This window comes from Cryptomeria japonica, chromosome 2, assembly GCF_030272615.1.
Source record: "Cryptomeria japonica chromosome 2, Sugi_1.0, whole genome shotgun sequence".
Taxonomy (NCBI): Eukaryota; Viridiplantae; Streptophyta; class Pinopsida; order Cupressales; family Cupressaceae; genus Cryptomeria; species Cryptomeria japonica.
The window spans coordinates 501,373,293-501,401,130 of NC_081406.1; the positions used below are offsets into that span (position 1 = coordinate 501,373,293).

Genomic DNA, 27,838 nt, shown 5'->3' on the forward strand with positions numbered 1-27,838 from the left:
GGAAGCTATAAGAGAAAGGTAAGACTTAATACAGCAGAATACATATCATTTTAGGATTGCCAGTGCACCCATCAGTGCACCCATCATCATAATTCATATCATTGTGTGATAGCCAGTATACCTATCATTATTGTATTATTCTAGCAAGCATTGCTTCACTTTCATAGTCAATCATCCTTATCATCATTTGGATAATAAATATCTAGTTTCATCTTTATTTTGCATCCTAATGTGTGGACAAGGCATCACCATAATGAAATATGTAATGAAAGCAGCAACCTGAAATGAATCAATAAAAATCTAGTTGATAAGCCCTGAGATCAATTTCGGTACAGAGACCTCTGAAGATGAAATTAAGTGAAAATCCATATTTAATTTCAATGAGAGCAATCAGCGAATGATTCAATAGATGATCATTATTTGAGTTCCATATGACGTGGTTCCCGTGCATAACTTTCCTTTTAAAAATATAACATCCTACCCTAAACAACAAAGAATCAACACAATGACAAGAGCAAGCTCATAAAGAGAGGATCAATGAACAAAAGACATGATGTAATAACACTCCAAACCAAGCCACAGTAAAGATACCAGCATACTTTGTCACCAAACGAAACTAAATGAAACAAAAAATTTAGAATCAAATACAAGAACCCTTACGTCCCTCCTAATTCTTCATGCTTAAATTTTGGATTTCCATCTTCAAATAGACACGCCTATAATTTTAAAATGATGTAAATTTATACTGCTGGTATATATAAAATTCATTATTAAAAGATGAGATATATCAGTTAAGTCCAGAAACGTCTGCAAGAACTCAGAAAGGGCCAGCAAGTGAAAGATGAAAAAAAATAGTGAATCGGAGAAACAAATCCATTTATGGTAGTAGCAAAATATTGTGAAAGGTCCAACATAAGACAATTAAAAAATGTGTTCTTGACTGATATGGTAAAACAGACAATGAATACACAAAGGAGATAATTATCCCACACCTTCCATAAGCTCATACATCTTCCTTCACCTCAAAACCCTCATTTGCAACATCCTTGTACAAATTTGTCTCATAAGAAGCTTCTTCGGTAAATCTAGAAAGGTGATTTATTTCTGTGATATTTTGAACCTCTGATGATGACACCACATGTTCTTCTTGCTCGGTCATAGCTTCAGGAGGCATAAATGTGTTGTCAGTGGACTCCGGCCTCAAAACTGAACCAGAGCTAACTGACACCTCAGATGTCAAGTTCTGTTGAATTTGCGTATTTGACTTTGGATGCCAAATTGCTTTTGCAGCTTGGGGCATGGCCACTGGAGGTGGCGGAGGTGGCACCCAACCTCTATCATTTAAATCATGCAAAGAACTATTACTTGGTCCATTTGCAGCAGTGTTCATGAGACTTCCAGAAGGCAACACATGTGCTGTACCACCGTTTATCTCCTCATCATTAGATTCCATTTCTGCTATCCTCGCATTGCTTTCAGAAGGTGTACTGAAACCAAGAGGTAGTTCCGTTTCATTTTTCTTAGGTCGCCACCAAGGTTCATGGGTTTCAGATGTCCTTACTGTTACTGGATAAGCTGGTTGTGGTTGTATATTACCAAGGCCATTGACCACTGCCTTTGTTCCATCTCTAACTGCTGAGGAGTTTACTGTTTGAACATTCTGAGCATGCATGCTGTGTTTGCTGTTGGTGCTTTGAGCTTGGATGGTTTCCCAGGGCTGTTAAACAATTGCAACCAAATAATTTTAAAAACATGATATAAAGTCAAACAAGAAACATTTGAGAATATCAACAATCAAAGTCAAAGTGCAAATTCAACAAAATATTAACCTTTGCTCTTGGTTGTAACCGAGGATTTGATGGCAGTTGATTTGGATATGGAGGTTTGTCATTTACTTCCTACAAAACATTAACACGTCTTGAATAAGCCAAGAACATGATCAAACAATTTACATACCAAACAGGAATTAGGGAAAGAAGATTCAACCTTAATCCCTGGAGGTTTCTCGCCACGCTGTACCATGGCCATAAGCTGTAAAAAAAACCTTACTTCAACATAGTGGCCATAAATTTCATGTACCAACCAAAAATAAATCTTAATCCCAAAGGAAGAAGTGCAAGATTCAAATGTGTGGGCTGATTTTTATTTTGCTAATCTTTTACTTTTTCAGCTGAATTCCTTTCTCCTAAAGCCATGGTGGAATGAAGTTGATGTAGACTTGTTTTTACACATTTCCTCTTTCTAATATTATTTTAATATTAAGCACTGCAGAATGGAGAACCTTCATGCCATAATGCTAATGCTGGGGATTTGGACCTTTTAGATGATCGGGTGACTAATGCGATGGACAAAGGCAAGGCAATTATGATAGCTGGCTAGTTGCCTCTTTTTGATTGTATCTATTTTGTAAGACTCAGGGATTAGCCTTTTTTGTAAGCGAACGGGGGAATGAATGTTTGATGTTTTTTGACTCTAGCCAATCGGGGGTGGAAGAGAATCATATGCATTTTCTAAATTTATCTGATGATATTGTACTTACTCTTTTAATATTAATACAAAGACACATTTACCGATCAGAAAAAAAAAGTCTTCTGGAAACTTCAAAATATGTTTGTTTGTCATTAAATATCTTCAATGATTTCAACAAAATCTACAAACTGAAATATTTAATTACAATTTGCCCAATTCTCATCTAAAAATAAATCTATTAAATCTGCATGCAAATATTATCAAGAATAAATTTCAACTCATTCACAAAGCAGGGCACAAACTGAAGAAATTTGAATCCGATACCTAGCACAAATCTCCTCTATCTTCAAACATGACACATATGAATGAATCCTGTATGAATCCACTCTATTAGCTAGATTGGTTTTCGTCCAGGAAACTAATTGTCTAAACCTTTGACTAAAGAATAAACCAAGTCCAATCTCTCCGAATTGAGGTTTGTAAAACAAAATGCCAAGAATGCCTTTTCCACCTCATTCACCTCTTTATATACCCTTTTTGTTGCTTTTTCTAAAAAGTGTTTTTTCCTTTTTCATTGCTTTTTCAGAAAAAAAAAACATTTTTTCCACTTTCCCCTCCAAGTGACTTTATTAATATAATTTTGTATTTTGAACATCGAAAAGTCACCTCAAAAAAATAATTAATTAAATAAAGTCTCATGAACGCAGACAAATTAATTTAATGAATTAATAATTTCATTATTTCCCACACAAATGCCAAAGTTAGAATAATTTCCTATTAACATTGGTACTCTCTACAAAGGTTGGAGGTTTCCATAGATTTTGGAATAGACCAAAAAAGAGACACTACATGTTTTGTTTTCTTTTTGGGTGAGTGTCCCTACGAATTCTCCCAACTAGTTAATCAATATATATAAATGTGTATATGTATGTACACACATATACATATATACAGAAAGCAACACAAGAAGCATACATACATGTATGTACATGTATATGTTTGTATGTATGTATATATATATACATGTATGCTATGTCACAAAATTTGCCGAACTTTATGTATGAAGTTCAAAGTTCAGCGAACTCTTAAATAATTTCCCCTTCCCCCCCAAGTGACTTCATTAATATAATTTTGTATTTTGAACATCGAAAAGTCACCTCAAAAAACTAATTAATTAAATAAATTCATATGAACGCAGACAAATTAATTTAATGAATTAATAATTTCATTATTTCCCACACAAATGCCAAAGTTAGAATAATTTCCTATTAACATTGGTACTCTCTACAAAGGTTGGAGGTTTCCATAGATTTTGGAATAGACCAAAAAAGAGACACTACATGTTTTGTGTTTTTTTTGGGTGAGGGTCCCTACGAATTCTCCCAACTAATTAATCAATATATATAAATGTGTATATGTATGTACACACATATACATATATACAGAAAGCAACACAAGAAGCATACATACATGTATGTACATGTATATGTTTGTATGTGTGTATATATATATACATGTATGCTATGTCACAAGGTTTGCCGAACTTCATGTATGAAGTTCAAAGTTCAGCGAACTCTTAAATAATTTGAAAAATTTGTGCAAGTTTGCCCTAAAATTTGTACGAAACAAGGATTTTTTTTTTTATCTTCAAGAATCAAATAATCCATCGCACATTGCATTTGATGAAGTATCTAAGCTAGAAATAGAGATAGAAAAGACGAGAGTAGTGGTTTTTGTGTACTCGAAACAACCACAATAAACAGTTTTCGGGAGAACCAGCTTGAGCATATCCCATTTTAAATATATTTGATTGAGCAAGAAAGATACTCTGGCAAAAATGAATAATTCCATATTGCCCTGAATATGACAAAAATGAATAATTTTATTGTGCTCTGGATATGAGAGAAAATAAGTCTATCGGGCTCTCCATGTGAGGGGAAATAAAGTCATCAAATCGCCAACCTTTTCTAATGAAAATTTAACATAGTATATGTATATTAACAAATTAAAATTAAAGTTTCGAATATATTTATATTATGATAGTTTCAAATTTATAATAATGTATTGAAATTTACTAATGTTGTTTTATTTTTTTATAATTTTTAATTTAATAAGTGAAAATATTTATATTGATTAATAATTTAATAAAATATTATTTTATTTTAATTAATAATACATTTGACTATTTTATTTTATAATATAATTTAATTTCAACTTTAGCATTGCCAAATTATTTTGACAACTTTATGGATTTATTGTTTATATTTTTTTAAATTTAATTTATATAAGGCAAATTTAATGTCGAGTTTTTTCCTGAAATTTTTACCCTTGTCGAACTTCATCCAAATTTTATTGTTGCTGAACTCGAACTCAAATTCGAACCTTGTGACTTAGCCTAAATACAGGCAAAGCCCAACACTACAATGGGATGTAGAGCCTAAGGTGTCATATCCCTGCCATGAAGCGTTCTCCCACCTTCCTTAGAAGGAAAATAAAAATAAGAAAGAAATCTAGATATCTTCACCAGTGCTCAGAAAATTGTCTTAGTCATAAGACTTCACAATTTTGTCTCATATGGGAACTCGATATGCTACAGCCATTAGATATTAGTGAAACTCTTTCCTTGATTGGTGGCTCATTAATCTTTAACAATAGCAAAGATCGATATTAATTGGCATACCCCCACCAGTCTAAGGAAAGTCACAGCCTTAACATGAACCAAATCACAGCACATAAAACTGAAGCCTGAAGAATATCGATTCATTAGAGGGCAGCGATTTAAGGAGGATATCCTTTTAGCAGCGATTCTTTAAGTAGTTAATTAAAGAATGGATTGAAGAGTACCTAGGATAGCATTTCCTAGAATACAAAGATATTTAATTAAATTAATATTATGGTCAAAATCCAGCAGTTAAGGGGGGAAGTGGTGACTCTTCACAGAGGCAGCACTTGCAAAGAGGTGTATCCTTTCAAGACAAAAGGATATGACCCTTTCCATTACAAAGGATATCAAAGGAAGATCCCTTCATTTGGAGAGGGAAGAAAAAGAGGAAAATAAATAAATATTTTTGATCTACTCAAAAACAATTCTAATCTGAACTCAATAAGGGAGTGAGATATAACCAATTTGCTAATAATAATCTGCATAAGTTCATCAAGCATCGCATCACACTCGAGAATTATCAATCAGCAATTCACACATCAGAAAATCAATCAGCCATCAAAGCAATAGGAAATCACTCAAGCATACCAGTCCATTCAGGAGATCAAATTACACAGGAAGATAGCAGCACCGGATCATTAAGAAGGCTCAGATCAGGGTACTTAAATAAGGATCAGACCATTATTTCTGCAGTATCAATAACATATCTGCTAACTTGATTGTGGTATACATGTTTACATGTTGCTTACACATAATAAATGATGTTTAAGTGTATGTTCATTGCCATATATATATATATATATATATATGCCTGATTGTCTGAAACCCATTTTGTTGGAAGGGCCTGAGGTATAAGCACAAGGAATTTGACAGGGCTAAGTAAGTAGGCCATTCTAGAGTTGACCATAATAGCTCCTAGGACCAGAGGGCACTTATGTAGAAAAGCCAAGGAACCCACTTACAACCTCCACCCAACTTCGCAAGATGGGACTTGTCTTTAGGGAGATGAGGCATTGATGGATAAAGCAGGTACAAGCTGCTAAGCAAGCAAGAGGGCTGTGGTAGACATCTACTCTTGGGCTTAGTGTAGAAATGGCTTGAGGCGGACCCATCTTGTCTCTTCCTCCAAACTGCAATATACTTGTATAATATTATTGATGGTATATGAAAATGTTGTGATTTTGTCTAACCCTAATGATTGTGTGTGTGTGTATATATATATTTGTTTGTGTTTCTTATGCTATGATTGCAGGATTCAAATCCAAGATCGCATTATTTAAAGAGATATTTACTTGGTAAGATGTAACCCTAACCCTAATTTGTTGTAATTGTGATTTTAGAGCAAACTCTAGGGCAAATTACGAAAAGGACATTACATAAGGAACAGCAACAAGTTGATGAGGAGTATGACATATAAACAAGATTGGTTTAGGGCCTAGGCTCACATTGCAAACTCGGGATACAGTTCATTCCAAACAATTCCAATGATGAGAAATTTCCAAGATATCCAATGGATGAAGACTAATTTTTAAGCTCATTGCTCAAAACAAAAACCAACGAAAAAATAACACCTCAAATTGGGATTTTCACCTCATTTGTACATTGAACTTTGAAATTAATGCTAGCAGCTACTATGATATTCATATAAAACATTTTTATTTATCAATTATAGTTGACGTTTTTATCAATTATTATTACATAATGTATTCTCAATTTTGAATTTAATTTTGTACATTTTGTGTAAACTATGGTTATTTTTATATATTTCTAATTTTGTGTTGATTGTGTATACATTCCCTTGCCGTCCCAAAAACTTAGGTAACTTATAACTGTTCTGGAAACCCCATCCTCTATTGCCGAAACTCAGAGAATTTTATTTTTATTTTTTCTCCCAATGAACAAACTCTATGTAAAAAAAGCAGTACATTAAAAGGGATCTTTACACAGCATAGATATTCTTAGCACAAAAGATAAACTCTACATTTAACCAAGGATATGAAAGCGAAACATAAACTATAGGGAAACTCTCATAGCTCACATTTCTAAACACATGAACAACGTGCTCAAATGCCTTCATGAAGGCTCTTCAACTTTAGAGCATAGATTACTTTGATGCCACAAAAGAGCAAGGTTGATGTTGGCAACTGCTAAAAACAAAGTGAGCCTATTTGTCCATGAACCATGAATGCTTTTAGTCTATTGACGCAAGCTGCCAAAAAAGTCATAAAACCTTCCTTTCTAGCTGCTACCACATAATTTGAAATAACTTTAAAATTTACAAAATCCTTTGAAGGCCACTGCCAGATCAAAGTAAGGAATGCTCTCTGATACTGTTGTAAACTAAGTGGCCAGTCCCGGTTCAGATTCAGATTCTGGTTTGAGATTCAGGATCGCAAATTCGTTCAAATTTTTTGGGGGGTGGGTTCGGATTCGCTTTGGGTTCGTCCATACAATAACATATAAAATAAAAAAATAAAAAATATATGCAGCAGCAAATAAATTCATAATACACCACTATCAAATCTCAACTATGCTAATAGACTAATAGTAAAGCAACATAGCAAAATACACCACCATATATATTAATGTTTCAGTCCAAATGGCAAATAACATAGCAAAATGCCAAAATACACCACCATATCAATGTTTCAGTTCAAAACTAATAATGTCAACATTAATAACCAGCCCAAATTCAGCACGGGTTCTGCCGCTGAATTTGAAATTCGCTGCAAATTCCCTAAAATTCCCCCCGGGTCCTCAGCAAAACCCACAGGGAAAATTCAGGACCCTGGAAGAATTTGCAGCGAATTTGTAGAGAACCAGAATTTCTGCAGAACTGAACCGGGACCCTGAGAAATTCTAGAAGAATCTGGCAACTTAGGTCGTAGAAGACTGACTGGCAGTAAATATTAGTTTCTAAGCTTCACAAGACCATTTATACTAATAATGCCTACATAATGGTGGGAAAAGTTTGTAAAAAAGATTTGACTCGTATTCTGAAATATTGGTAATCATTTTGGTCTCAGACAGTGCTGTTCTATTTTCTGTCATTGTAATTGACTTGGGTTAAATAAATATTTATAAACAAGTTTTACACATAGCGTATGCCCAACTTTCTCAGGCGTTAGTTTTATGGAAGAAACAATTTATTATCAATGTATTATGTTGTCATTCATTAGGTATTCAAAGTTGGTCATCACAAGCCTTTCCACATAAAAGCAATATATTATATTATGGTATTCCTGATTTGTGCAAATAGGGGTAACACCTCCAATCATCCTATTTAAGTACAACCAAGGATTATTTATAAGTACCAGGTCTACATTTTTGATACTTGTATCCCTAGTGACATTTAGAAAGAATGAGATGACATCAAGTGCGGTTCAAACATGATCTTGCAATTGTTAGTTTCATGGGATGGAAGTATTTACACTAGACTGGAATTTGGTTTCATCAATAGATATTCATAAATCCTCAAGTGACCGAGGATCACATTGTTACATCAAGTTGGTCAAGTTTTCCTAGTTCCTAATAAAGGCTATTCAAGTATTTCATGGCACTAAAAAAATACACATTTTTGTCTTTACACAATTAAATCTATTGATTTTTTTCGAGAATTCGTAAATTATAAAATAGTAGTTTGGTTTTCAGAAATGCTACAATTCTATTCATTTTGTTCAATAATACATTACACTAATTTATAGGACTTGCATCTCTTATATTATAGAAGACCTCCTATAGCCACTTAATAAAATAGCTGATTTGTTCGAAAAACTCAATACAATCCCTACAAACACTCATACAACCAATTATATTATCCTATATAAATGATATTCTAATGTTCATAATAATAAACTTATCACAACGGACCCATGACTAATAACTAATGATGTAATATTCCTAAAACAGCACTTCAAAAGATATATATTCCTCCCACTGTTTCATGCGTTGGGGTCTTTAGTAGCTGCTTCAAAAAGACATTCATCACTGTCCACGACCAATGCTTTATCTATATTTAGCTTTCCATTGAGAAGATTCTTGGCTCATTAAATATAGTTCATAATAATGGGCCCCTTTTTCTTGCAATAGTAGCACAGTATTTTGTCCTTGGAGAATTGGTTTCCCTTTAAAGGAGAGAAATTGGATCTAGGGAAATGATTAAGCTCGTTTTTTTCACAAGCATTGATGTTTCCTCTATAGCAGAATCATTTTTCTTAGTTCCTTGATCAATCTAGGTAGATATTATACCTTCTAAGGTAACAACTAGTTTGTTCAATGTGAACACAATATTACCATAGTGAGGGGGCATGCTATTCAATAAAATAGCTTCTGCATCAACATCATCTACCTTGGCTTTTATTCCAACTAGTCGATTCATCAAAGAACGAAACTTACTAATGGGTTGAACAACACTGTCACCTTCCATTGTCTTTGGTCCAAATAATTTCTACTTCAGGGTCATCTTTCCACTTTATGCTTGTCATTCAAACAAAATATTGAGATCATCCCATACTTGCTTTGAGGTCTTTGAAAAGCCAACATGGTGGAGGTATGCATCTGAAAGTCCAAGACCAAACAAAGTTGTTGCTCTTCAATCCTTTGTAGTCCATTTTATGATTCCATCAGCATCGGTTGGCTTTAAATAGTTACACTCACTATGTCCCTTAGATCCTTTTCAACAAGGATCAATTATAACTTTACTTGCTAGGTGTGGAAGTCTTTGCCTTCTAAGTTTTCAATGGTGACTGTATTGATTTTCTCCATCCTTAAAATATTTGTGCTTCCCCCTCCCCCACCCGCACCATCAAAATAATGTGAAGGTGTCGAGGTCCATAATGCATCTTAACTTTGATTGGGAACACCACTAATTTGATTCTTATAAAACAAAATACAAAATTTCACATATAAATCTTAAACAAATATAAAATTACTAATGATAAGTTCCTAACTGAATCCCCACCAAATATTAAAATATCGAATGCTTTCACTGGGTGCAACAATACGATTGAAGATGGACTTACCAGTTCTGAGCTAGGTATGGGGACTTTAGATTATCCACACTCTTGTTGAAGTTGATGGATAATTTATTTTTTTACACGGCTCCAAAATGTTGGCAACTAGCAAGGAATGAAGAGATTCAAGGAAATGAACGATGCAATTCTTGTAATAACCACCTAATTTTATTTTTTGAAACTGTCAACTGAAAATAAACTGCAATGCAATGTTCTTATCACTTTCTGATCACCCAATTCTCGAGATAGGCGAGGTGAGAGCATATGATATTTAGGACCACACCAACTTCCTAAAACGTAGCAACTTTGAAAGAAACACACTAGGCAGCAGTGTTGGCCAATCTTCACTTCTTCAATGGAGTGCTATGCAATAACTGAAAGGAAACACTTCAATGCTTATTCAATGGAGCGTGCAGTTACAATAAGCCAAGCACTTCTCACTTATTCAATTGAATGCACTTACAAAGCACAAACACTACTCGCTTATTCAGAAAAGTGCAATTACAAAGCAATGCACTACCCACTTAGTCAATGGAGTGCAATTACAAAGCACAGGCACTACTTGCTTATTTGGCAGAATGCAATCAATCTGGCCCAAGTCCCAACTACTTCCACTTATTCAATGGGGTGAGAATACATCAAAGTGCATGACAAAGCCGCTGGCGGTACTATCATCCAGGGTATTGCATAGATTAGATCAAATGCATTACAAACATCATACTAAAAGATTAACTACTGTTTTGTGTTGACATAAAGAGTTGACCATAAATAAGGACTACTACAACAACCCCAAAGTGAATGAAATGGCATGAATAAATCAGCTTAACCATGACACAATAGTAGAATACCTTGTCAGGATGAAAGGGAATGCTGGTGCAAGGTTGATATCTATTGGTTATGTTGATAAATTGTCAAATTAAAACTAAACAAACCAAGAGCACACTATAAACTGTTGAACACAACACCTAGAAGCACCCAACACAAATTAGCACTGAAACAACACTCCAAATTGCACAGCCACAAAGAAAAACAACCCAAAGCATCAAGGAACACCTTTAAAAGGCTTGCCAACACTCGATAATAGCTAGGCGCTATTGAGGATGATAGGAGCCTGCTGACTACTAATATTTGACTGACTGAAAAATTTACAAGATCTTTAAAAACTAGAATTTGCATTGTAACTCCTAAAGATCCAAAACCAATTTCAAACATCCCAAAACTATATACATGAAATACAACTTAAAGTACAAGGAAGTAAATGTCCATATGTAAATGTCACTAATACTTAAATGTTTATTTTATCCCTCACGCCCCTCATAGCAGGTACATGTACAACCAGCAATAAAGATGGTACAACATTCAAAACTACAACTTCATCTTTCATCCGCATGGGTGGCTAGGTCAGAATTGTACGGCCAAAAAGTATGCAAACTTCTTGTTCATTTCATAAGAAAGTAGCTTCAATTAGTACAGCCTCCATGGAATGTTTCAGCTAGCATAGGGCGAATGGTGCGGCTAGCTACAGCACTTCCAACAACCTCCAACACAAAAACTCACACAAAACAACATCAAAGACTCACAAACCAAAAAACTTCTCAATAGACATCAAATACCTCCATTACTTAAGCTGTTGGAAATGTGCCTCTAATTCACTTGACCTTTGTTCATACTGATTGGGTTAACTCTGGCTGATGAAACAATGTGAAGAAAATCTGCAAGCTCTATCGGCACAACCTTTGCCGATGAACTCGACATAACGGAGCTCGGAGTAGCAGGTTTGAAGTCATACCAATGACCTGACGAAGTCGTCTTCGGTCATCGGGGTAGCATCGGTTATCGGATGGACGAAAGGATAAAAGGCGTGCAGGTTAGATCCGAATCCAACGGTCGTCGCTTTACCGTGATGGGAAGATGATCGAAAGTTATCCCCTGCGGTTTGGCGACAAAGCGCATGCAAAAAGGAAGCAAGTTAAAGACCATGCAGGTTGAAGGTGAATCAACGACTGTCGCTACACCACATGATGGAGATGCACGAGCATTATCCATCGCAGCTTGGCGACCAAGTGGTGGGGCCCGGCAAAAGAGCAACTTAGACAGGTTAACGGGTGAGCAAGTCCGGGATGATCAGACGATTGTCACTATACCGCAATGGCAAGATGCACGAAGTTTATCCTCCGCGACTTGGCGACCAAGGTGGGGCGGCCCGACAAAGAAGAGCTTCATTCCAGTCGGTTAGTGAGGTCGTGCTAAGGTGGCAGGGCAGGGACCCCGGAGCCAATCAAGGGGTGCCACGTGGCGGAGCGCAGAAAGAGAGATCGAGCAGATCAAGGAAGATTGGACGATCGAGATAGCTGTTTGGTTGTCTTGCCGATGACCCGATGGAATTGCCTTCGGTGATCGGGGTATTATCAGAGATCGAGAGAACTAGTTGTTTGCTACACCGATACCCGATGAATTCGCCTTCGGCGATCGGGTCTATCATCAGCCATCGGAGATGTCATTTTGAAGTTACGTCGATACCCGATGGAGTCGACTTGTCTGAGCCGGTGTATTTGAATACGAACCGGTTCGATTCCTGGATGCATGTGGGATAATTGTTTTCTCACGAATGCAGACCGACGCAAACAGTTAGATGTCTAACTGATTGGTGCAAACTAACAATTGAATAGTCGACATGGAAAATGTATATGAAGCCAAGAGAAAACTTGAACATGGTTGTTGTTCTAATGATAAGCCGTATACTGTGGTGTGTAGCCGAAGTGATCATAGTGAACATCTGTGCTGTGATAACAGACTTTATTGTAAAGATTCTTTGCTGTAAATAAAGTGCTCTTGTTGTCGATGGTGGATTTCTTCCCGAAAGGGTTTCCCACATAAATTCATGGTGTATATCTCTGTGTGTGTTTGAATTTTGATATTGTTTTTGTTTCGTATATGCTAATCTTAGTATTCTGTAAAGTTTTAAAACATACTAGTCTTATTTCCCCTACAAATTGACATTAGGGAAGCGTTTTTCCGCACTGTGCTTTCCTTTCAAGTGGTATCAGAGCCTGACCAGTTGTATTATCCTTGTTGGGTAGGGTTGGTTTTTTGTGTTAATTTGTTTCAGTGGGAGTCTGTTAGTGTGTCTACTTGTTTACAGATTAAGATGGCAAGCACTTCTGGAAGAATGATTATTGAGAAGTTCAATGGCTCCAATTTTGAGTTATGGAAACTTAAAGTTGAGGACCTGCTGGTTGACCGAGATTTTTGGATTACAATGAGTGGACAAAAACCTTCAGGCATGAAGCAAGAAGATTGGGACTTAGCAGACCGGAAAGCCAGAGGACTCATAAGACTAAGCCTTGCAAACTCAACTATGTTGAACGTACATGAGGAGAAGGCTGCAAGTGATTTGTAGAAGAAGTTAGGAGACATCTATCAGGGCAAATCCTTGGTGAATAAACTCTTCCTTAGGAAGAAGTTATATTCTTTGAAAATGGATGTAGGAACACTCTTGGCAGATCATTTGAATGCGTTCAACATGGTTCTCGCTCAATTGACATCAGTTGGTGTGGCTATTCAAGAAGAAGAACGTTGCATGTTGCTCCTATGCTCATTGCCAAATTCTTGGGAACATTTGGTGATGGCCATTGGAAGCACTACTACCCAATTCAAGATGGATACGGTAGTTGCTTCTTTGTTGTCAGAAGTAATGAGGAAGAAATCTTCTGAGACAACTAAAGAGGCACTCTCTATTCGAGGCAGACCAAAGGACAAAGGCAAAAGGAAGGACAAGAAGTCCAAGTCCAAGTCTCAAGAGAGGTCCAAGTCTCCTGCAAAAAAGTCTAAGGTGAAATGCTGGAATTGTGGACAAAAGGGTCATATTCGAAAGGACTGCAAAGAGGAGAAGAAGAGAAAGAACTCTTCTGATAATGAATCTTCTCAGAGTGATGCAGATGCCTTTGTAGCAGCTCTGGCAGTGCCTGCTTCTGACAATGTGTGGTTGATTGACTCAGGGGCATCTTTCCATATGACATCTCACAAGGAGTGGTTCTCAAAGTATGAACCGTATGCTGGTGGGAAGGTGTACTTAGCAAGTGACTCAACACTAGAGATTGTTGGGAGAGGAAGAATTAAAATCCAATTTCCTGATGGGAGAATAAGGGGAATCAATGGAGTTCTGCACATACCAGGTTTGGCAAGAAATCTACTTTTTGTAAGCAAGTTGAATGATGCTGGAGTCCAGGTAACATTTGTGTCTGGTGGTTGTAAGATGACTAGAGGGTCTATTATTTTGGCTAAGGGTGAACGCATTGGTACGTTGTACAAGTTAGATGCTGAACCTGTGTGCTGTAATATAGTCACTAAGAAATCTGATAGAACTACCGAGTTGACATATGATGTAAATTCTATGGAAGCTAAACTTCCTACAGAAAAGGCAATGCTCTGGCATTATAGGCTTGGTCACATTGGTGAAAAAGGTTTGAAAACTTTAAAGAGCAAAAATCTAGTAGGACTTACTAATTGTAACCTTGAGTTTGATTTCTGTGAACATTGCATATATGGAAAACAAAACCATGTTCAATTTTATTCAAGCCCTCATAAATCTTCTAACATTCTGGACTATGTGCATTCTGATGTGTTCGGTCCAGTGGATGTACCTTCTTTGTCTAAATCAAAGTACTATGTATCCTTTGTTGATGATTATTCGAGGACATTTGTTTATTTTATGAACAGTAAGTCAGAAGTGTTCAGTCGATTTAAGGAATTTAAAAACTTGGTTGAAAATCAAACTGGAAGAAGAATATAATGTTTAAGAACTGATAATGGTGGTGAGTATTGCAATACAGATTTTGACAAGTACTATGTAGATCATGGAATCAAAAGACAGAACTACGCCTTATACTCCACAACAAAATGGAGTTGCTGAAAGGTTGAATCGGTCTCTGATGGAGAAAGCAAGAAGCATGTTAAGTAGTGTTGGGCTAGAACAAAAGTTTTGGGCAGAAGCAGCTGCTACAGCATGTTACCTGTTGAACCGGTCACCTACCGCAGCGTTAGTAGACAAGACACCTATGGAAGCATGGTCTGGTAAGAAACCTTCTCTAAGACACATTCGTGTTTTTGGTTCACAGGCATACGCACATGTGCCTGATGTTAAAAGATCTAAATTGGATAACAAAGCAGTCAAATGTATTTTCATTGGATATGGAGTTGGAGTTAAAGGATACAAGCTTTGGAATCCTGAGACTGGAAAGGTTGTGTACAACAGAAGTGTCATCTTCCGAGAGCTGAAACCTATGTCTATAGATGAATCAATAGAGAAGGAAAAAGAGAAGGATGTGGTTGAAGTTCCACTAGGAGAAGAAGTGAAAACTCCAAATGTACCTGAAGATGAGACTAAAGAGAATTCAAGTAGCTCTGAAAGTTCAGAAGAAGAAGAAAATGAAGCCTCACCACGAGTGTTAAGAAGATCCACAGGAGAGAGGCGACAACCTGATAGGTTTACTCCAGATAGGTATAATTTTTCAATGTTGAATGTAAATTGTGCCTATGCTTTACTTGTTGATACTGATGAGCCTAGGACTGTAAAAGAAGCCATGGATATGTCAGATTCAGATTCTTGGTTGGAAGCCATGAATGATGAAATGAAATCATTGGACAAGAATGGAACATGGGATCCGGTATCCTTGCCTAATGGCAGAAAGCCTGTGGGCTGTAAATGGGTTTTCAAAAGGAAGCATGGTCCAGATGGCAGCATTGACAAGTACAAGGCCAGATTGGTTGCGAAGGGGTATTCTCAAAAGGAAGGTATTGACTATGGAGAAATCTTCTTTCCTATAGCTAAGCTGACATCTATTAGATTTCTTCTGTCACTTGCAGCAGCATATGATTGGGAAGTCGAGCAAATGGATGTGAAAACAGCATTTCTTCATGGGGACCTTGAAGAAGAAATCTATATGTCCCAGCCTGAGCATTTTGTGAAAAAAGGTAAAGAACATTTGGTATGCAAACTAAAGAAGTCTCTTTATGGTTTGAAACAGTCTCCAAATGCGGTATCAAAAATATGATACGTTTGTGTTGTCTTTGGATTTTGTGAGATCGAAAGTTGATCATTGTGTGTACTACAAGGTTGAAGATGATAAGATACTTATCATTGCTTTGTATGTTGACGACATGTTGTTCATTGGAAATAACAAAGGTATGATCTCAGACTTGAAGTCCCAATTATCCTTGAAGTTCGAAATGAAAGATTTGGGGTCAGCAAACTACATTCTGGGAATGGAAATCAAGAGGGACAGGTCGAAGAGAAAACTCTGGCTCAGCCAGAGAAAATACATCACTAGTGTTCTTGATAAGTTTAATATGTCTGACTGTAAACAACAGGTTGTTCCTATTTTGCAGGGAACCAAACTGTTTGTGCATGACAGTCTGAAATCTCCAGAAGAGATAGATGACATGAAGAGTATACCTTATGCAAGTGCTATTGGCAGCTTGATGTATGCAATGGTTTGTACAAGGCCAAACATTGCCCAACCAGTGGGAGTATTAAGCAGATTTATGTCAAACCCAGGAAGACCGCATTGGGATGTTGTAAAGAGAGTTTTCAGATATCTAAAGGGTACTTCAGACTTTGCATTATGTTATCATGGTAATCTGAATGATTCAAAGATAACTCTCAGTATTTGTGGTTATGCGGATTCTGATTGGGCAGGGGACATTGACAGCAAAAGATCCACCAGTGGATATGTTTTTGTTCTGAATGGTGGAGCAATAAGTTGGATGAGCAAGCAATAGTCTGTAGTCGTTTTGTCCACTACAGAAGCAGAATACATGGCAGCCACACATGCTTGTAAAGAAGTTGTTTGGCTCAAGCGTTTGAGTACAGATGTTGGTTTTGATGCAGGGCAGAGGTTGAAGTGCGAAGTGACAGTCAAAGTGCTATATGTTTAGCGAAGAATCCTACATACCATGCCAGGTCTAAACACATAGATGTGCATTTCCATTTTGTGCGTGACATGGTAGAAGATGGAAAGGTTAATCTGAACAAGGTAGACACTCAGGAAAATGTTGCGGACGCATTAACAAAACCGGTGAGCACTCACAAGTTCAGGTGGTGTTCTAACTTGATGGGTCTCAGTACCCATCCCTCTCTACAATGTTTGGAAAGTGCTGAAGCAGTCCAGTGAATTCCTCGTCAAGTAGGAGTTTGTTGGAAATGTGCCTCTAATTCACTTGATCTTTGTCCATACTAATCGGATTAACTCTAACCGATGAAACAGTGTGAAGAAAATCTGCGAGCTCCATCAGCACAACCTTTGCCGATGAACTCGACATAACGGAGCTCGGAGTAGCAAGTTTGAAGTCATCCCGATGACCCGACGAAGTCGTCTTCGGTCATCGGGGTAGCATCGGTTATCGGATGGACGAAAGGATAAAAGGCGTGCAGGTTAGATCCAGATCCAACAGTCGTCGCTTTACCGTGATGGGAAGATGATCGAAAGTTATCCCCTGCGGTTTGGCGACAAAGCGCGTGCAAAAAGGAAGCAAATTAAAGACCGTGCAGGTTGAAGGTGAATCAACGACTATTGCTACACCGCATGATGGAGATGCACGAACGTTATCCATCGCGGCTTGGCGACCAAGTGGTGGGGCCCGGCAAAAGAGCAACTTAGACGGTTTAACAAGTGAGCAAGTCCGAGATGATCGGACGATTGTCGCTATACCACTATGGCAAGATGCACGAAGTTTATCCTCCATGACTTGGCGACCAAGATGGGGCCCGACAAAAAAGAGCTTCATTCCGGGCGGTTAGTGAGGTCGTGCTAAGGTGGCAGGGCAGGGACCTCGAAGCCAATCAAGGGGTGCCACGTGGCGAAGCGCAAAAAGAGAGATCGAGCAGATCAAGGAAGATCGGACGATCGGGATAGCTGTTTGGTTGTCTTGTCGATGACCCGATGGAATTGCCTTTGATGATCGGGGTATTATCAGAGATCGAGAGAACTGGTTGTTTGCTACACCGATACCCAATGAATTCGCCTTCAGCGATCGGGTCTGTCATTGACCGTCAGAGATGTAGTTTTGAAGTTACGCCAATACCCGATGGAGTCAACTTATCTGAGCCAGTGTATTTGAAGACGAACCGGTTTGATTCCTGGATGCATGTGGGATAATTGTTTTCTCACGAATGCAGACCGACGCAGACAGTTAGATGTCTAACCGATTGGTGCAAACTGACAGTTGAACAGTCGACATGGAAAATGTATATGAAGCCAAGAGGAAATTCGAACATGGTTGTTGTTCTGATGATAAGTCGTATACTGTGGTGTGTAGCCGAAGTGATCAGAGTGAACATCTGTGTTGTGATAACAAACTTTATTGTAAAGATTCTTTGTTGTGAATAAAGTGCTCTTGTTGTCGGTGGTGGGTTTCTTCCCGAAAGGGTTTCCCACGTAAATTCATGGTGTTTATCTCTGTGTGTGTTTGAATTCTGATATTGTTTCTGTTTCGTATATGCTAATCTTAATATTCTGTAAATTTTTAAAACATACTAGTCTTATTTCCCCTGCAAATTGACATTAGGGAAGCGTTTTTCCGCACTGTGCTTTCCTTTCATAAGCAACCAAAACTGAAACTCCACTTGTAGGTGCACAAGTGATTCCTAGATGAAATCACTCTGAACCAGCTAGGGAGGTTTTTCATCCCTGCCTTCAGTATTTCGTGAGGGTTTTCATCCTTAAAAAAAATGAAGATGAACATAGGTTCTCTCTGAAGCAAAGCAATATCATGTCTAACCCCAACAATGAGCTCTCAACCTCCTTTTTCAAAATAAATAATAAACCTTTTGAAAAAGAAAAGTACCCCATGTGCCTAGGCATCTTCTTGTAGGCACAACTTAAAACACTTTCAATTAAATATCTTAATCGCCTTTTTAAAATTTCCTCCTTAGGATATCTAAGTTATAATTATTTAATAATTCAATAAATCACCCAAGTTGCGGGAAGCTCAAAATGAGACAAATATTAATTTTTGACCATACCAATATGTCACTAAGGACTTAGGACAATGAACTAAAGCAACTTGGCGACTATCTAAAATTAGAATGCTTCTCCAAAAAGTTTAGAGAGCTCCAAAAAGGGCAAACTTGCATTCTAAAAGCGTCATGAGATTTACAAAGATCACTCAAAATCATTACCATGATCAGAACTACTATGTAAACAAAACTGTGCTCTGCAAGAAATTTGGAGATCTCCCTTACACACTAATTACCCTAAGGGGACATTACAATTCTCATGCATAAGAGAATAGTTAGAACAATTCAATTCTTATTGATTCTAGTTTATCTCCCATCCAACTCGCACAATTTGGACATGCTATAGATTACATAACAAGTCTATAATTAATGATGCCCATCGTACTAAAATTGATAGATATTGTTAATGTGTGACACACCAAGACAAACTGTATAAATCAAATGTCAAGAAACATTTGATAGCTCCAAATCCTATCATCTACAGTCTAGAGACTAGAGACAACAACACCTTCTTCAATCGGTGCATTATCTATTCTAATTCCTCTTGTTCTGCATCTTTCATCAAACAAGAGACATGGCAGAAGATATTCTATGTCACTCCAACATATGAGAACTGGCATTTCTTCTTGTTCCTCATCCCCCCCATCCACAGATGCATTTGCAGCCACATGCTCTTGTATATAGTTCCCACTCAACTACTAAGTTGTGACTAGTGGATTTGCGGAGAGCACAATACCTATACTCTTTATCACCACATCCCTAAACAAAGATCATGATCATTATCACAAGGGATCATGATCAAACTTATCACAAAGGATCCATGACTAATAATTAATGATGTAACATTCCTACATAAAAGTGTGCAAAGATATTTTATTATGGATGAAGCACATGCAAAAAATTGCAATTTGTATTTAATTAGAGAAAAAAGTTATAATAATCTGCAATATCCTCCAAAATAATAAGAAAAGCAAAGGGATGAATTATTTTTCATTGTCAAATTTCTATAATAGTAAATTTTATCATAGTATCTGAGTTCAACAGTGTTCAAAGTTGTGTATCAATGGTGAAGTTTGTTGGATACAAAATTTCATTATTCAACTGCGTATACAGCTCTCTTAAAAATGGATCTTGTGACATAAAAAATGCATTGTTTAACCTGCTATTGCAGCCTTGTGTCAAAGATTTTGCAAATTGTAGAAAAATAATTAATGAAGAAAAGCTTTATGCTGGATGGTATTTGTTCCTTACTCTGCCAGTCCCCTGATTACTTTGCAATACCTCATGAAACTGTGTTCTGTTTTAGGTTTGTGACCACAAACTCTGTTCTATGCAGTTTATCAATAAATATGTACATGTGTGTATACACTTCCATAAAGCCCCAAGAAATCTGTACATGTGTGTACATACTTCCAGAAAGCCTCAAAATTCTTTTCATCGGGTACTTAATGTTATTTCAGCTTAAGCCTAGTCCAAAATCCCAAAATACTGTATTACATGTTCGTTTGTTTTTCTAGTATCCCAAAAAATTCAATATCAAGACTTGTAATACTATTAATTCTGGACCTAATTATTTTATTTTTGAATAAAGGAGCTGCCCCTTCAAATTGTGAAGGAAGTAGCATTGTTCCATGCAATTTTCTCACACTACCATTGTCTATTATGTAAGTCACAAAATTTTATAGAAGTACTAAGGCAACATTTTCAAACACTTACTTATTATTAGGCATTGTTAGATACAATGGATCACGACAATCCATACAATTGCAGGGAAATTAGTAATTAGGAACTGGATGGATATACTCTCTGCAGATATAAAATTCAACTATTCATTTCTATAGCAAAATTCCACTGTGAACAAAACATTAAAAGTAATGTCATTAGTCATGGTAAAGAATGCTGAGAAAAAGGAAGGAAGGAGCCTAGTGTTACAAGTACAAATCCTTAACAAGCAATGTGTAGTGTTGAAAGAGTTAATAGGACTGATGGATTAAGGTCATACGGTATTTAACTGTTGGAATAAGGCTTTCTTCATGCTAATAATGCCATGTCTGACATGTCGCAGACCTTTATACTTGAGAAGGGGCTTCTAAATAGAACTCACTTCTGTGATTGGAATGTCAAGCAAGTTGCAATAAATAAAATATATATACGTAAATGGCATGAAATATAAACGTCATAATAAATAAAATCAAAAAACAATCAGATTCTGTGTCATTAATTTCCGGGATCCTAAAATGTGTCAAATTGCTATTGCATTGCATCTTTCCATTGAGACAATGCTCAAGTGTAAAGAAGAATTTACATACTGTACACAAGAAATGAACAACATGCTGCAGAAACCAGAAACTATAACAAACCTCAATATACGAATTCGAATATGGTGCTTGACTGGGCTCAGTTCTTGCAGGGGCAGATGATGGCCTCACTAAACAACAGCAGAAAACAAAGATAGTCCATCGTGTGTTATTAATACACATCAAAACTTGCATTTAGAACCAATTCATTGTCAAAAGAAATAAAACAAACATAACTACATCACCCACCTAGATTCTGATCAGCAGTTGACATACTAGCATCTACTGTGAAATTCTGAAAGCAATGTAACACAGAATCAGTAATATCACAAAAACAATAAACATGCCAACTATAAACCATCACTAAAATATCCAAAATCATTTGAAAACTCTAATCCAATATGCTCAGAACAGCCTAACCAACCTTGGAAATTGTTTGAGAAACTCCTCCACGATCTAATTGATTTATAGATGAAACGGCTCCCAAAGCACCATTACTTTTGGCTGCAGAAATCAATTTATTATCTTCCAATTAAAAACAGTTCTCTTCAAAATAAATTATGTTATAACAGTCAGGGATGACTTAAGTATTTAGGAGCACTGTTTTGTCTCTTAAAAAAATTTGATTGATAAAAATTGTCTTTATTTGAAAGCTGCTAATAAAGCTTCAGGATGAAAATTAAGAAATTTGCATCAACTTGGAGATCCATACAAAGAATGGAATTAACATGGTCGGATGTCAGGAGAATAAAGATGCATCCCAAAATGACTCAGTCTAATACCATGTTGACTCACTATTATTTTATCCCTGTGATATTCCTTTCCAAAAAAAATTAATAAAAATAATAGATTTGCAACATGAACAACAATCTTCACCAGATTTGAAACATAAACAACAGTATTTACCAAGTTATATCCAAACAGCAGCAATTAGCTGGATAACACAAAAGCATGACAAGATAAATCAACCTCCAATTGCAACTTATATCAATTATAATCTGATTACTATAGCAAAATAACAGTCATTACAACAGCAACACACAACACTACAATTCCACTACAAACAATACTCAAATGTAAAACTGAATTTCCCTGCAAATCCTTGAAGTTCCAATGCACTCGACATAAACATGGATGATCTCAAATGCAAAGTTTTCCTAGTCTTATGCTGCAAGCCAAATGAGAAAACTAGTTGGCCTATGTCATGTCCCTGCGAATGAATACAATAGACCCCAGCTTTTTCTAGACTCCTTCAAATATAAAACCTAAGTGCCATAAATTAATAAGGAGACTGGCCTAGGTTAGAATGATTTAATTACCAACAGATGGACACAGCAAGGCTGACTTAGACGCAAAGAAAATAAAATAATAACAATTTATTCATGCTGGCCGACCTCAAGTTTGGCGCCTTCTTTATCAGAAATAATTAAATCAAATTATGTTTAATTTATTCTATGGGCCGACCCATTACGAAAGGGTGCATTAAAAGGGTAAGTGAACAGTCATCTTAATTTGAAGGGATATATCTTTTAATCTGTCGCCTCTCTTCATAGAGGTATGATATGATATAAATAAGAATTGAGATGGGAGCAAGAAAGGGGAATATCAATTGGGAATAGAAATGGGAAAAGAAGATATCAGAAAATAAAGAAATCAAGAGCAGAACCTAACATAGTATTACCCGCCTGAAATTAGGAAGTTGAAAAGTGTTTTTACCTGGATTAAGGTCTTAAGTCTGATTATTGGAGCAGAGAGAATCAGATCTGGTAATGAAAACAGATTAAGGCATACAAAAATTTAATATTATAACTGTGATTTGGGCAAAAACTAGGGTATTTACTGAAGGGGACATTACAAATGGTATCAGAGCCATGATTCTGCCAGCCTGAGGGGACATTACAAGTGGTATTTGGTGGGTATGAATAAGAAGTTATTAGAGATCATTTTATCATGGGTTCAATTGATTATCATTCCGATTATAAGGCAGTTCTGAGCAGACTTAGGAAGCAGAATCAAAGGCGAATTGTAGCAGATCAAAGAGCAGAATTAATGGCGATTTGTAGCAGACCTGAGATTAGACATAGGGAGCCTTTGTGAGCAGATTTCTGAAGGTTTAATAAGCAAATTATTTTAGACTTTCAGGCACTCAATAATTATATCACACATTGACACATACTGAATTAGGGGCATAACAAATTTTGGAAGTATGTTCATCCTACAGATCAAAAGATACAGGTTCTCTACACAGAAAATTGATACATTGGAATAATGGAAAGCCTATATTTGTATTTGAAATTTGAATTCAACCTCAGCTGGTATAACTTCTTTACTTGAAAGAAAAATTTACTAATGTTAATTGGGAAATAGTTTTCATTGCTAATAATTTAATTAAAAATAAAAATTGATACAATTTTGAAGAATATTAGAAATCTTAAATTCATGGAAACTTTATGAATTTCCAAATCACAATCTGCCTGATGAGCTCCAATATCTCAATTGAAATATAAAAACTCTGGAAACAAAAAGTTCTGATACATACATGAAATTCTAAGTTTTCAAACAACAAAATTCTGCTCGGACACAATTAACACACAGAACAGCCAAAGCTCTCAGGTAAGCCAATTTCAATTATGAAGGTAAACCAGTCTTCAACATATTAAGTGCTGATCAAGCTAAATAACAAAATTGGGTTAAAGGAAACACCCCTTATTACAATGAATCTTGCCATGCTTATACACGAGCAAGCCCTCTCTTGCAGTAAGACCCACTCCTAAAGATAGACATCCTCCAAAAAACCTTATCCATGCTTTATCAGTTATCCTTCTCAAGTAGTCATTTCAATGACTTTATTTGCTTTATTTAATTTATGAGAATCAACATGTTTTAGTATCGCTCTATTTTCTTAGAAAAGTCTTGTGCGCTATTCTTATTCTATCTTTGTTGAATAAATTTATCTTTAAATTCTTGTTCACAAGTAAGATTTTCTTGTGTTAAAGAGTCCTATTAGTGAAACGCTGCACTGTGCTCATTACACATACCCCTGTTTGTCTCATTAGCACTTTGACTGTCTGATCGGCTACCAGTAATATGCACTTCATGCCTGTGGTTTTCTATCTCCTGAAGAGCAGTCTTCATGGACTTCATTTCTTTTGTTTGTTCTTCCAGAGAATGTATCATCCCTTCCAAATGTTTGCTATCTGGCAGAGAATACTAAACAAGTCAAATTGAAGCATAATATAGAATACATATTGTTATTCTCCTCTAAATTTCAGGTAATCAAAAGCATGATTTTTAAAGGAAACAATGTTCCTGTGAGTATTGAAAACCACAAAAGCATCAATGGAAAACCTTCAAGTTTTGATTTAAGCATTTCTCTGCTAGCTTCAGCTACTTCAGCTGCTGCAGCAGCAGCAGCTTTAGCTGCAACCACAGCCTCCTCGGCTGGACTAGGTGCTGCGGCCTTCTTTTGTTCAAAATCATCAGCTCCAGCAGCAATCTGACGAATCCAAGATTTGAATCTGGGAATAACTGCTTTCTGGCAAAAGACAGAACATCACAAAGTGAAATATTGTCTACGATGAAATGAATATTGGTCAGAGAATATTTTCCTTACAATAGCCAAATAATTTCAACATAGGTATATGTTAATAGGATAAAAGAGTACCTTTGTAAATACAAGATTACATTTATCGGCAACTTAACTACAAGTAAAAGGAAATTAAAATGAATACAAGATTTAATAATAACACCAAGTGGCTATGAATATCTTGTTTTTTTATATCAGTAAAAGTTTGTTATTATTAATATAATAATATTAAAAGTATCAAATTTCAGTAGAAGTACTTCGAACAGCTAAAACACCACCACCCAAACATCCTCTGTAACCAGCAGGGGAAATAACTAGCAACTTACAACATCAACCTTGAAACCCCAATATACATAAGCAATTACATCAAATACAGACTATGGCTATGAATATCTTATAATCATAGCTTTCTCTTGTATTGCATAAGTCTGATGTTTCCTTCTTCCTTCTGATCTGGGACTAGTTTTTGCAGACAATGCGTTAAGATTCATAAAAAAATATAACTAAATTCTACAAATATAAGTAAAAGCCAACCTGGAAAACCACACCCGTTCCAGCACCAGTTGCAGAAAGCAACCCCAAAGCCAAAAGCAAGTGTGTCCAATGAAAACGTGATGGTTGAACCATTGGTGGTGTTGATGTTGTAACTAGTGGGCCAGCAGAGTGCTGTAGAGTTTGAACTGGAGATTGAGATTGTTGAGTGGCAAGTGGCATTGATTGCCTCTCTTTAAAAAGACACATAGAAAACAGTTTCAGTGATTCCTCTCCCCATAATCCAGTTTAATATAAAGCATTTACAAACAGACGCATTTAAAAACAGACTTAGTCTGCGGAAAGGGAAAAAAACATCCGTTGTAATCATGTTTTCTAACAGCAGATTATTAATTTTATACACCAGAGACAGTCAGTGGTTTGTCCTCAAAAAAGCAGCAAACAAATTTATAGCTACACAAATCAAGTTTTTAAAGAAAAAGAACGTCAGCAATTCCTTGCCTTGAGTTGGGGCAGTTGTCCTTGTAGCCAATTCTTGAGAAGTGGGATCCTATAATGCATTGCAAAATGTTAGTAAACCAGAGAGTTCTTGGAGCACATATATCTCTTAAGTGCTGAGTAATTGGGTACAAAATGTAATGCCAAAAGAGAATACTGAAAAAATTAGATGTCAAAGGGTCATTTAAGAAAAACAGATGACTTTCTTACTGGCACACGGCGAAATGCTTCATCAATCTCCTCCTTTGTTAAGCCCTTTCTTTCAAGAAATGAGCGCCGATACATGACAGGAGAACCTCTAACTTTAGGGTGAGATAAAAATTTGACTGCATTTTGCACTTGATCTTCTCTAACGGTTTCTGAATTTGCAAAAGGCCAACTCCCATCCTTTTCCTTTGTAACGTCTCCTTTGTCTTCTGGAGCTCCACCACCTTCAACCACTTTCACGGATTCACCTGCCAAAATTGAAAAAAGGCAATGTGCATGAAACGTAACAATTAATATAAGGAGAAAGAAGTACAGATGTTATTTAGAGAACAATTTGGTCGTTCTGAAATAAAATGACACCAAAATCCACACTGAAAAATACAAAATGGATAAAATCTTTTGAACAATGTTGCAACGACAACTGTGTACCATACCTGATAATTGTTTGCCATCAATTTGATTTGGAGAAGTTTCAGTCGCCATTTATTCCACCCTTCGCTCTCTACACACAATTGAGTGTTTTAAGTAGTAGTTAAAGAACGGAAAAAGGAAGCAACTAGAAACAGACAATGCTCTGAGGTTAGTTGCAGTTAGGTTGCTTGGACTGCTGAATAGTAAATACTAACACAATAGCCAAAAAGAAAACAACAATCTAAGACGTTTTTTTCATAAGCACCATCTAATTTCAAAGAAAATGTCATATGCATGGATTGAGAACAAAACTTCTGATAATTGGAAAAATCCAACACAATTGCATCGAGAAACCCTTCTTGTTGACATTTATGCACTGCAAAACATTAAAATCAAATCAATGATCCCAATAGGATGTCCAGAAAATTTGATGGTATCAGGGATGGAATGCAAGCGCCGAGCAAAGAAGCATGAGCCGGGAGGCAATTTTGAAAGAACTGTCATACTCCAAACAACAACGCCACTAATATCTCAGTGATAAACCTCCTCAACATGCTATGGAGGGTTCATATATTCAACTTCTAGCTGGTACATATAAAACATCATGTACAACTCTGAAATATTAAGCATAGATTAATCCTCAGTATTATGATTTTTATTCTTTATGCAATTTAACAAACAGATCAGATTTTATTTTGGTATTGTTTATCTAATTTTAACGGGAAAAAGCATCATTTAGTTTTAGTTTGATGCAATTCTATATGCAAATCCTAAATATCTTCCAGTCCATTGACACTAAGACCAAATTCGAGCAGTCACGAAACCAGGGGCATATTCATATTCAGGTAGCAATTCTTTCATTTCGTTCTACAAAGTGTTTTAACAATTCTCAGACCAAAAATGAAGATATGCTGCTAAGAGGGTGAAAAACCTGGCACTTTCTTTACCCCAAAGCCGAATCAAATCCTCTACAAAAGCCTTCATGCGCTTCTGCAATAATATATTATCCAGAAATATTAGGCTGCGAGTAGATATGGTTTTCTAATTTCAGAAGTGAAATGAAACGCCGATTTATTGTAGAGAAATGGGCTGAGGAAAGACTCTGGGGTTCGAACTCGTGCCCCTCCTCAAAAAATTAGTAGGAAGAACGAGACGATTACGATTATGACGATTATGTATCGTGGGAGA

General features: G+C 36.4%; 1 protein-coding gene across 3 annotated transcripts; it reads right to left on the reverse strand.

Moving 5' to 3' along the window:
* Positions 1–855: 855 nt before the first annotated feature.
* On the reverse strand, positions 856–27,838 carry LOC131078908 (peroxisomal membrane protein PEX14). 3 transcript variants are annotated; one of them, XM_058016739.2, is made up of 13 exons: positions 27,598–27,837; positions 26,674–26,741; positions 26,243–26,487; positions 26,036–26,084; positions 25,577–25,767; positions 24,805–24,991; positions 24,495–24,653; positions 21,881–21,960; positions 21,706–21,751; positions 21,520–21,587; positions 1,987–2,031; positions 1,830–1,898; positions 856–1,717 (listed from the first exon to the last, which is right to left on the reverse strand). In XM_058016739.2, the coding sequence occupies exons 2-13, from the start codon at positions 26,720–26,722 to the stop codon at positions 1,004–1,006; spliced, it is 1,902 nt and encodes a 633-aa protein (XP_057872722.2). In that variant the 5' UTR covers positions 26,723–26,741; positions 27,598–27,837; the 3' UTR covers positions 856–1,003. The 3 variants fall into 3 exon arrangements, with proteins under 3 accessions (XP_057872722.2, XP_057872721.2, XP_057872723.2); XM_058016738.2 differs by having other exon boundaries at positions 27,582–27,837; XM_058016740.2 differs by lacking the exon at positions 1,987–2,031 and having other exon boundaries at positions 27,582–27,838.

Bases quoted from the DNA above. Each gene is read 5' to 3' on its own strand.
- LOC131078908 (XM_058016739.2), bottom strand. From the start codon at position 26,722: ATGGCGACTGAAACTTCTCCAAATCAAATTGATGGCAAACAATTATCA. The intron at 21,961-24,494 runs GTATGTGTAATG...TGATTTCTGCAG, and splicing joins TGCTAATGAGACAAACAGGG to CCAAAAGTAATGGTGCTTTG. The intron at 1,718-1,829 runs GTTAATATTTTG...ATTGTTTAACAG, and splicing joins GGTTACAACCAAGAGCAAAG to CCCTGGGAAACCATCCAAGC.